The following is an 11,940-nucleotide window of genomic DNA, read 5'->3' as shown; positions in this document are numbered from 1 at the left end:
AATTAATATACAGTTACTGAGAAAGTTAATAAATCCTTCATTTTATATTTCTTTATGAATAATCCTCAATAATACTGAGGTACATTGTATCAAGGGTACATTTTCCCTTACACAATCAAATGCTCAAAAGACGTACATAAAGATCACATTATTCTCTACATCAGCACTCCCCAACCTTTCTGGCATCAGGGACTGGTTTTGTGGAAGACAGTTTTTCCACGGACTGGGACTGGGGCCAGTGAATGGGCAGAGTTCAAGATGAAACTGTTTCACCTCAGATCATCAGGCATTAGATCCTCATAAGGAGCACACAACCTGGATCCCTCACATGCACAGTTACAACAGGGTCCTGCTCCTCTGAAAATCTAATGCCCCCGCAGATCTGACAGCAGACAGAGCTCAGGTGGTAATGCTTGTTTGCCAGCCAATCACATCCTACTATGTGGCCCAGTCTACACAAGGAGTGGGTGTTGGGGACCCTGGCTCTACATTAAAAAGCCAATTCTTATGCAAAATACAAATGATACTTTAAATAAACCTTAAGATTTGAAAAAATCTATAATTTTACATATTTATAGAATTATAAACCAATACAACAGCTCTATATTCACATAAATGCTTTTAAGTTTTAAAACCCATGACTAGTCTTTTCAGAATGCACAGTAAAGATTAAATAACACAATCTTAAATTTTTTTAAAAATGCATACAGGCTGGGCGCAGTGGCTCACGCCTGTAATCCCAACACATTGGGAGGCCGAAGTGAGAGGATCTTGATCCCAAGAGTTCAAGACCAGCATGGGCACCATAGCGAGACCCCATCTCTACAAAAAATAATTTTTAAAAATTAGCCAGGCTTGGTGACACACCCTTGTGGTCCCAACAATTCAGGAGGCTGAGGTGAGAGGAACTGCTTGAGACCAGAAAGTTGCAGCTGCAGTAGTCATAATCCTATCACTAGACTCCAGCCTGGGCAACATAGTTAAAACCTATCTCAAAAAATAAATAGGGCCAAGGACAGTGGCTCATGCCTGCAATCCTAACACTCTGGGAGGCCGAGGCAGGTGAACTGCCTGAGCTCAGGAGTTCGAGACCAGCCCTAAAATACAAAAAATTAGTCAGGCATGGCAGCGTGCGCCTGTAGTCCCAGCTACACAGGAGGCTGAGGCAGGAGAACTGCTTGAACTCGGGAGGCGGAGGTTGCAGTGAGCCAAGATTGTACCACTGCACTCCAGCCTAGGCAACAGAGAGAGACTCTGTCTCCAAAAATAAATAAAAACTAAAAAAAATGAATAGGCCGGGTGTGGTGGCTCACATCTGTAATCTCAACATTTTGGGTGCCCAAGGTGGGTGGATCACCTGCAGTCAGGAGTTGGAGACCAGCCTGGCCAACATGGTGAAACCCTGTATCTTCTAAAAATAAAAAAAATTAGTCAGGCGTGGTGGTGCGCGCCTGTAGTCCCAGCTACTTGGGAGGCTAAAGCAGGAAAATCACTTGAACCTGGAAGGCAGAGGTTGTGGTAAGCCGAGATCATGCCACTGCACTCCAGCCTGGGTGACAGAGTGAGACTCTGTTTCCAAAATTAAATAAATAAAGCAAGCTTGCCATAACCAATTTACCTGATGCTTTTGTTAGGCTGACTGTCACCTTTACAATTTTGCCGTTGTTTGAACCTCTGGCTTCTTCGAAGTTTTTCATTGAATTTTTGACCCATTTTAAAATCTGAAGAGATTTTCTTCATTTTTTCTTCAAATAAGGCAGATAATCTCAAGGTCATACTATAAATCTGCAAGGATATAAAAACAAAGTAGAATTACAAAATAGCCTTAAAAGTATTTGAGAAATCATTGTAATCATTGAGATCACTTGCAATATATTATATCACTGCTTATAGGTAATGGCTGTCACCCATTTTTTTTTCTATTTCCAACCCCCTTCCCTTAGTGACATCTGGAAATAACAAGAAGTATCAAATACATACCTCTCAGATGATAAGAAAGTAGTTTGAAGTCAAGCATCTACATTCAGGACTTGTGTCTATATGTCAGTGAATCTCAACTGTTTTTGCCTATTCTAACATCTGTATGTACAAACCCAAAAATATACCCTTCTCCCAAAGTTAGATGGGAAGTTGATTGGTTTTAGGGCTGCTATTTAGGCTACAGAAGCACTGTGTCTCTTTGGGGCAAGGGAACAAAAGCACTTTTATATACCAGTCTCTATCTGTAATCTGTTTTTAATGCCACCTAACTCTAAAATGAAACAAAACTACCTTGTATCCAGTAGTAGAAAGTATAACACAGAAAGTTAATGCATATGAAAGATTTGTTTTAACAATGTTTATAATTAAATAACATCAAATCTTAAATACTTTTGGATACAGCTATGTATGTACAGAAGTACTCTTATACTCCTCCACAACCTTTCCTGAAAATAATTGCAAAAGTCTGATGCTCAAAAGTTAAATATAAGTCTTGTGCATGGCAGTGGTGGTGAAGACACTCCAATGCTAGAAAACTTTTTTTAAAAGTATGGGAGATATACAAATTTCTTACATGCTTCTCATATACATATATATATATATACTCACAAATGAATGTGAAATTTGTTATACTTAATCTGAAATAATCTTTGACAGTTATTTTCAATATTTCATATATATAACTTTTATTCTGCCAGGCACAGTGGCTCACGCCTATAATCCCAGTACTTTGGGAGGCCGAGGCAGGCAGATCACTTGAGGTCAAGAGTTCAAAACTAGTCTGGCCAACAACGTGAAACCCCATCTCTGCTAAAAATACAATAATTAGCTGGGCATGGTGGTACACACCTGTAGTCCCAGCTACCCGGGAGGCTAAAGCAGGTGAACTGCTTGAAACCAGGAGGTGGTGGTTGCAGTGAGCCAAGATCCCACCACTGCTCTCCAACCTGGGCAACAGAGTGAGACGGTCTCAAAAAAAAAAGAAAAAAGAAAAAAAACACACACAAAACTACAAGTGTTGGCAAGGATGTTAACAAACTGGCCTTTATACAATGCTAGTGGGAATGTAAAATGGTGCAGCCAATATGGAAAACAGTGTAGTGGTTCCTGTAAAAGGTAAACATGAATCATCCAATGACCCACCAGTTCTACTCTTAGGTCTATACCCAAGGGAATTGAGCAAGGTTTCTGACAGATACGTGTATTCCAGAATTTGCTGCAGCATTACTGGTAATGGTCAAGAAGTAGAAACACCCCAGCTGGCCATCGAAAGACGAATGAGTAAGATATGGCATAACTACACACTTTAATACTATTCAGCCATAAAATGGAATAAAGTTCTGATACATGCTACAACATGCATAAGCCTTTAAGGCATTACACTAGTGAAATAAATAAGCTGTACACAAAAGGACAAATATGGGAAGATCTCAATTTTTATATGAAATTATCTAGGACAGGCAAATTCAGACACAGAAGTTAGAAGTTTCCAAGGACTGGGGGTAAGGGGAAATTATTGCTTGATGGTTACAGAGCTTCTGTCTGGAATGATGAGAAAGTTTTAGAAAGATTATAAATATAAATGATGTCACTGAATTGTACTCATAAAAATGGCTAAAATGGCAAATGTTTTATGTAGTTAACCATAGTTTTGAACAACTGACAATGTACTATATCAAAAACCACTGAACTAAAAGCTTTCAGTGGTGAATCGTATGGTGTGCATCCTCAAACATGTATTTGAGGGGTGCAGGGAAGACTTGAATGAAATTTATTTTGTCTCTGAAAAAATACAGTCTTACAAATGGTGACTTTGACAAAAACCCAAGCTTGGAAAAATGTTAGCCTTGAATGTTAAACTGATCCAGCAAGCAGTATGGATCCTGAATCCAACAAAGAGTTCTCAAATTGAGACTAGAGGCAGTAATGCAGTAGGAGTCTAATATTAAGTAATGACAGGGAAATGCAGTTAAAGCAAAACAGTTAATGTCACTGATTGCAGACACCAAAAAATGCTGTAAGATCAAACAAGTGTTTTACTTTAAATATGACTTTTTACAATTACTCAACACACAAACTACATGGAGTCTTGCTCTGCTGCCCAGGCTAGAGTGCAGTGGCATGATCTCGGCTCACCGCAATCTATGCCTCCCAGGTTCAAGCGGCTCTCATGCCTCAGTTCAAGCGGTTCTCATGCCTAATGCCTGTAGTTGGGATTACAGGCAAGTGGCAGCACACCCAGCTAATTTTTTTATCTACAGTAGAGAAGAGGGCTCACCATGTTGACTAGGCTAGTCTCAAACTCCTGATCTCAAGTGATCTGCCTACCTTGGCCTCCCAAAGTCCTGGGATTACAGGCCTCATCAAGTTTTGAAAAGTTACCCAATGTGTATGTAACATGTTAACAAAACTTTAGTAACGTTCTACTGAAACTGTGTGCCCCAAAGAGTTAAAGAAACCAATAACTAACAAAAATTCTTAAGTTTACAAAATGACCAAAAAAAAAAAAAAACCCAACCTACTAAAACACTGAAACTCCCTCTGCTTACAAAATAAGAACCGGCTGAAACTGGTTAAAACCAGCATGGCCAAGTGGAGTCTGCACAGAATGAGCCTGCTGACATCAGAGCCTGAATTTCCAGCATGTTTCACACTAACTTCCCCCAAATTTGCACACGCAACCCATTAAATAACAAATAACCACACATGCCCAAAGACTTTCCAGACCTCTCCTTTCCTTCCACTAATCACCTACTAATCTCAGGATCCATACCCTGAACCTTTTCTTTAAAAAAAAAAAAAATACTGCTTTAAAGGCAGCACAGGAGTCAGATTTGAAATTCACTCCTGTCTCCTTGGGAGTCAACTTTCAATATAAAGCTTATTTTCTCAAAAACCCAGTGTCACCACTTCACTTGAGTAGGCTAGAAGAAAAAAAAGAAGAAAAAGAAAAACCCTGTGTCATAATATTAGCTTCTAACACATCAAGCAAAGAGCCTCCATTGGCTCTATAACATTATTTGTGGTCTTAATCAGAGAGCTCATGTGTTGCTTCTTCAAATCCAAATGTTCTTATGCTGTCAGTAGTCTCACGATCAGATTTTCCTTTTTACTTTTAATATTCTTACAGTCTTGATCTATGTTTCCAATCCACTTAAGATCCCTAAACATACAAAACACAGAGGCTCTTACTCTGTGTATCAAATGTGTTCACTTTCTATTGATACCTACTCCCATTAATCCCCACTTGCTTATAAAACTTAAGGAGATTATGATAAACATCAACTGATGAAAGGCAAAAACTAAAGAGATTTGGGCAGTAGCAGAAGCTCTTTTCTTTATAATAGTCTCACTTTATTCATTTATCTTTAATGTTCTAACCTCTACTACACAGTGAAAATTACAGTGGAAAAAATTACTATTACACTAGAAAATTATCTACACAGATCAGGCAGTTTTTTTCAATAAACCACTTAAAAAATTACCTTTGATCTTTTGTTTGGTGTATATGCTTTTGCATTGCTAAATATTAACCGGATGTCTTTGCAAAACTCCAAAGGGCTGTCATAATTTCCCGCATCCAGAGTTTCCCTTACTGTTCCGAAATCCATTGGGGTATCTATAATATCTCTGTAGTCCTAGGTTTTAAAAACAATGATTAATTCATAGATTCATTTTTTGCTTTTAGAAATGTAAATGCCATCAGATCTCTAAAATATTTGAAATGATGGAAGAGAGGAAAAGGTTACAGGACTCTTAAAATTCATTACTAATGTTTAAAAAGAGGTATAAAAACAAAGACAAGATAGAAATATACCAAAATGTTAATGTCTATTTATTGTTAGTGACACATGGGATGGTTTTATTTCCTGCTGTATATACTCCAAGCGTCCTACAGTCACTCTGTGCTGTTATAATCCAACTTGTTTTTATAAAGTCATTTTTCAATTTCCCTTTTTAAAGAGTGCAAACAGACACTTTTATCCAATTCATAGTTTTCCTAGTGCTGGGCCTACTTAGAAATCTAAGTAGATCCATCCCACTGTTATGTAATACTGGTTTCCTAAGTCTAAATTCTTAAATGAGTTACAAGGGTGTCTATAAATTGAAGAAAACTACGTAAAACACTACTTCTACCACTAACTTAGTGATAAGAGCAAAAAAGTTAACATAAAGCCTAGGTATCTTTCTCTTTAAAGTTTAGTAACTCTATCCCAGTTTCCTCACTGCAAAGCAAGAAAAGTCCCAAACATTTAAATAATGGAAACTTACTGGATATTCAACCAAATCAACAGGTTGTCTAAATGGTTCAGAATCTTCACACTGAAAAATTAAGTTCACTAGTTCCTTACACTGTTTCTTCCAGTTGCTTTCAACATAGTTGGTAGCTCTGATGCTTTTTTTCCCATCATGGACCTAAAAATACATTCACAGTCTTAAGAAAAATCACACTATTGGTGTAAGACTGGCAAAAATGTAACTGATCTACTGTCTTCTATAAAAACACAATAATGTCATATATGTTGCTGTCAACACTCTTCCAGAAATGAAATTTTTAAACTATGCATATAACACATTTTGATATAACTTAACCAATTTCAGAAATATTACAGAGTTAGCTATGAAAAGCATACTCTAACGAGAGCACTTTATCTAGTGAAAAGCTATTCCATGACCTCTCACCTCCCAGGTTTGTAATATTTGTTTTCCCAGAATATGAAGCATACCTGATAATGTGACAGGCAGAATAAATGGCCCCACCAAAGATGTTCACATCATAATCCTCACAACCTATGACTATGTTACCTTACATGAGAAAAGGTATTTTGCATTAAGGGTATAGACCTTGAGATGAAAGATTATCTTGAATTGATTGCTTGGACCCAGTGTAGTCACAAAAGTTATTTTAAGAGGGAGGCAGAAAGGTCAGAGTCAGAGACAGACTGAAAAGTGCTATGTTGTGGGCTTGAAGATGGAACAAGGGGACTTGAAGCCAAGGTGAGGACACCCACTAGAAGCTGGAAAATGCAAATAACTCTCCCCAAGAGCTTCTAGGCACACCAAGACCATGATTCTGACCTAGAGACCCATGAAAACTTCTAATGTACAGAACTATCAGGTAATACGTTTTTATTATTTAAGCAACTAAATTTGTCATTTGCTGCAGCAGACATAGCAAATAAATATAAAAACTAAACACTTGGGTGTTGCAGGAAGTCAGGGACCCCGAACAGAGGGACCGGCTGAAGCCATGGCAGAAGAACATAAATTGTGAAGATTTCACAGACATTTATTAGTTCCCCAAATTAATACTTTTATAATTTCTTATGCCTGTCTTCACTGCTATCTCTGAACATAAATTGTGAAGACTTATCACTTCCCCAGTCAATACCCTTGTGATTTCCTATGCCTGTCTTTAATCTCTTAATCCCATCATCTTCGTAAGCTGAGGAGGATGTATGTCGTCTCAGGACCCTGTGATGATTGCGTTAACTGCACAAATTGTTTGTAGAGCATGTGTGCTTGAACAATATGAAATCTGGGCACCTTGAAAAAAGAACAGGTTATCAGCAATGTTCAGAGAACAAGAGAGATAACCTTAAACTCTGACTGCCGGTGAGCCTGGCAGAACAGAGCCATATTTCTCTTCTTTCAAAAGCAAATAGGAGAAATATTGCTGAATTCTTTTTCTCAGCAAGGAACATCCCTGAGAAAGAGAATGGCCCCTGAGGGTAGGCCTCTGAAATGGCCACTTTAGGGGTGGCTGTCTTTTATGGTCGAAGCCGAAGGGATGAAATAAGCCCCGGTCTCCTGTAGTGCTCCCAGGCTTATTAGGAAGAGGAAATTCCCGCCTAATAAATTTTGGTCAGACAGGTTGTCTGCTCTCAAACCCTGTCTCCTGATAAGATGTTATCAATGAAAATGCGTGCCCAAAACTTCATTAGCAATTTTAATTTCGCCCCATCCTATGGTCCTGTGATCTCGCCCTGCCTCCATTTGCTTTGTGATATTTTATTACCCTGTGAAGCATGTGATCTCTGTGATCCACAACCTATTCGTACACTCCCTCCCACTTTGAAAATCGCTAATAAAAACTTGCTGGTTTTACGGCTCGGAGCATGACGGAACCTGCCAACATATGAGGTCTCCCCCGGACACCCAGCTTTAAAATTTCTCTCTCTTGTACTCTTTTCATTTCTCAGACCAGTCGACACTTAAGGAAATAGGAGAAAACTCATGTTGAATATCGGGGGTGGGGTTTTCTCCGATACTTGGGAGTCTAGAAATAAAAATTATATGAAAATAACTAACTGTATTAGACTATTTCAGGTCTAACTTTTCAGTGTTCTGGAAGGCAAGCATATGGTATAAATTAGTATAAGGAGCATTTGGAGGAAACTTAAAATGATCTTAAAATGTTAAGCATTTTCATGTTAATAATCTTTCATTTTAATTACTCTATTATATTTGAACTTCAAAGCCTGCTGATGATACCCCATTATGATTACCCAATTTTATAAACTTTGTTCCATAGACCCTTCTCCTTACCCCTCAACCTCATCATCCCAACATATCTCCATTTTTAAAAAAAGTTCAGTCACCAAATCCTAGCTAGTTTTCCCTAAAAAGGTCTCATAATTTTCCTTTCCTCTCCATTCCATGCAAATATCCTTGACTAGCTACCCATCGTTCACCCTATATTCTTGCAGTGAACTCCTAATTCATCTCCTTTAATACACATCTTCTTATCCTTCAAATTGTATTATCTATTTTGGCTGTTCAATTGATTCTCTACTTTAAATGAAATCCTTGGATTTCAATATCACCATAATCTACCCCAATCATAATAGCCAGACACAGCCACTTTGGTCACTTCAACATCCAACCTCTACACTAGTCGGGTGTAGTGCCCTTAACAGTCTAGTGACATGCCATGCCATATTTCTCTACTTTTTTTGTCTTTCCTGTAGTATCCTCTATTTCTTGAATGGCCTCTTCTTACTCCACCTCACTCTGATAATACAGTACAAATTCCAACTCTCCCACTAAACCTTTCCAGTAATTTCTCCCATTTTGCTAATAAAATATTCAGTATCTACATTGATATAACTTTTCAAAGACAAAAAGTAAGATCCTGAATTGATTTTAAAACAAAGAAAAAGCAAACTACAAAAGTCAACCATGCAGAGTAACTTACTCTCCTTCTTCCAGAAGATGTTTTAGGAAGATCACTATCATCCTAGGAATAAAATCAGAGCACCTTAAGTATTTAGAGTCTCATTAGAAAATAATAACCTTAATTATTAAGGTTAATTATTAAGATTAAGAAAATATAATCTTAATAAATAACATATCAAAGACATTTGGTATTACCACAGTTAAAACATGTTATTAACAAAATCTCCAAAGAAAGACTACCAGATGATCTTTGTGGCACCCAGGCTTGAAGAAAAAAAAAAAAAACAGTCATTCCGAATAATCCTTTTTCATTCCCTAAGAGCATGAACTAATTCTAAAATTCAAAATTACAGTTTTTATTAAAAAGACGCTTCATGCATTTCCTAAACAGAAAACTTGTGTTTTACCTCTATCCACAAATCCCCAGAAACATACAGATTCCTATAGTTTCTGGATTTTGTGTTCTATAGTACAGGCATGCGCTACCACCCCCAGCTAACTTTTTTACTTATTATAGAGACACGGTCTCAAACTTCTGGCTCAAGCGATCTTCCCATGTCAGCCTGCTAAAGCACTGGAATTACAGGTGTGAGCCACTGTGCCCAGTCTCCAAGGTACTTTATATAATACACCTTTCACTAGCTAAAATATAGTAAGAGAATATATTCCACACCTAAACTTGTTCACTTATATTTTGATATTAGCTAAAACAAATTACCTCATAAATCATCTAGAAAACTCAAAAATATATTTTTATCAAATGCCCTATTTATTCGTTGGACTACTGCAAGAGTTGATACTAGAAAGCCAACATTTTCTTCTTCACTTTTTAAAAATGCCATTTGAAATTAACAAAAACCATTATAAAATCAACAAACTTCATACCAAATCCTCAGCATTTTGCTCATCATTTTCAGATGTGTTAGAAAGTTCTGAGATATTTGTACAGTGTTGATTCCTAAAAAACAAATTTTCACTTTAATAGTATGCAGATGTAGTGACTTGTTGGCAAGGATTCAAACTATATATTACAAACAGTTCGCCAACCTATACATGCCTAATTTCAAACAGAGGAATATCAGGTTTTTCCCCAACCCTTTGTGAACAAAACTAGTCATCTTAAATCCTAATTTAGAATCTTAAAGATTTTTCTTGTTTCCCGTTAAGTACGTATCCAGATTACGCAGGTAATCCAGAAATAATATATGTATGGCCTCAACTGGATGAATATATGGATGAGTTTTTCTAAGTATCATCACTAGCAGTATTCACACAATAAGTGCCATGAAAACAGTTGATTTAAGGTAAAAAAAAAAAAAAAATATATATATATATATATATATATATATATGAAAAAGGAATTGAAATTAAAGCAAATAGTATCTTACTGTACACACAGGAGAAAAAGAATGCTGAAATACGGATATTTAAGCATAAAGGAAACAAAAATGGGTAAAAAATTTTCCTGAAGCAAGAAAAAGATGATGATTCTAGGGAGGAGGTAACTTAAGTACGAGTCCCCCAAGACTTAGGACAGAATCAACCCAAGAAAGCTGACAGGAATCAGTTGCTCCCAGTTTTCAGCTAGATGCTGAAAACGATGGCACTGTTTCTAAATTAAGAATGCTCACTAGAATAGAGCAGACTAGAACCTGGGTCTCAATTTCCAAGTCAGTTTATATTCTTTGATTCCTAATTGACTTCTGAATATAAGAAAATCTATAGAATATTCACACGTATACAAAAATTTTCACAGAGCATAATTTGAAACAGATTAAAATTCAACATAATCATGAGAAAATAACCAAACTCCAATTAAGTATACTCTATAAAATAAGTAACATTTATAAAAATGATGAAGTGATAAAGACAGAGGAAAAAATTGAAGGAGACTAAGAAAACAAAACGCTACATTTGATGGGGATTCTGGATTAGATCTGAAACATGAAAGGGTGTAAAAACTAGTGAAATCCAAATAAATTCTACACTTTTTGTCAATAGCATGGTACCAAGACTTTTTTTTTTTTTAACATTTCATAAGTATACCGCAGTTATGTAAAATGTTAACCTAAGAGGAGACTAGATGAAAGGCAAATGGCAGCTTTCTGGAGTATAAAATTATTTCAGAATTTTTGAAAGTTGAAAAACTGAATTATTCAGTTTCTCAGACTTTTACTGAAATTATGTATGTAAAGAAATGTCATCTAAAGTAAAGCATTAAAAGAGTATAGTTCTGAGTAAAAAATAAAACTAGATTTTGTTTTTCTTTTTTTTTTTCTCTGGAGACAAGAGTTTCACTTGTCACTCATGCTGCAGTACAATGGCGTAATCTGGGCTCACTGTAACCACCACCTCCTGGATTCAAGCAATTCTGCCTCAGCCACCTGCCACCACGCCCGGCTAATTTTTGTATTTTTTTAGTAGAGACAGAGGTTTCACCATGTTGGCTAGACTGGTCTCAAACACCTGACCTCAAGTGATCTGACCACCTTGGCCTCCCAAAGTGCTGGGATTAACAGGCATGAGCCACCACGCCCGGTAAAACTAGATGATTGTTAATAGCACAATATGCAGTCACTTTTACACAGTATCTATGAGATTACTTACTTGATAAATTTTAAAAGTTGGTCAGTTATCTTTTTAGCTGATCTTGCAATTACACTCTCAGGTTCGTTAAATGTTCTGGCATTATGTTCTATATATCTGACTTCCCAAACTAACGCAGACAGCCTCCTTCAAAATAAAGTAGACAATTTATGGCTTAATGAGAAGATAGAAACC

General features: G+C 36.9%; 1 protein-coding gene across 2 annotated transcripts in view; it reads right to left on the bottom strand.

Moving 5' to 3' along the window:
* Positions 1–11,940, bottom strand: part of BRWD1 (bromodomain and WD repeat domain containing 1) — a 124,338-nt gene that overhangs the window by 11,894 nt on the left and 100,504 nt on the right. For both annotated transcript variants that reach the window (XR_003309752.2, XM_023191687.2), the window contains exons 32-37: positions 11,767–11,892; positions 10,045–10,117; positions 9,179–9,220; positions 6,253–6,396; positions 5,466–5,618; positions 1,619–1,785 (exon numbers count right to left, since the gene is read on the bottom strand). Coding sequence is in view for 1 of the 2 variants with exons in the window: in XM_023191687.2 (XP_023047455.1) it covers positions 1,619–1,785; positions 5,466–5,618; positions 6,253–6,396; positions 9,179–9,220; positions 10,045–10,117; positions 11,767–11,892 (705 nt within the window). In the remaining variant the exon portion in view is untranslated. The remainder of the gene's footprint in view (positions 1–1,618; positions 1,786–5,465; positions 5,619–6,252; positions 6,397–9,178; positions 9,221–10,044; positions 10,118–11,766; positions 11,893–11,940) is intronic.

The sequence above is a fragment of the Piliocolobus tephrosceles genome, chromosome 19 (genome assembly GCF_002776525.5).
Source record: "Piliocolobus tephrosceles isolate RC106 chromosome 19, ASM277652v3, whole genome shotgun sequence".
NCBI lineage: Eukaryota > Metazoa > Chordata > Mammalia > Primates > Cercopithecidae > Piliocolobus > Piliocolobus tephrosceles.
This window is presented reverse-complemented; position numbering and strand designations above follow the sequence as displayed.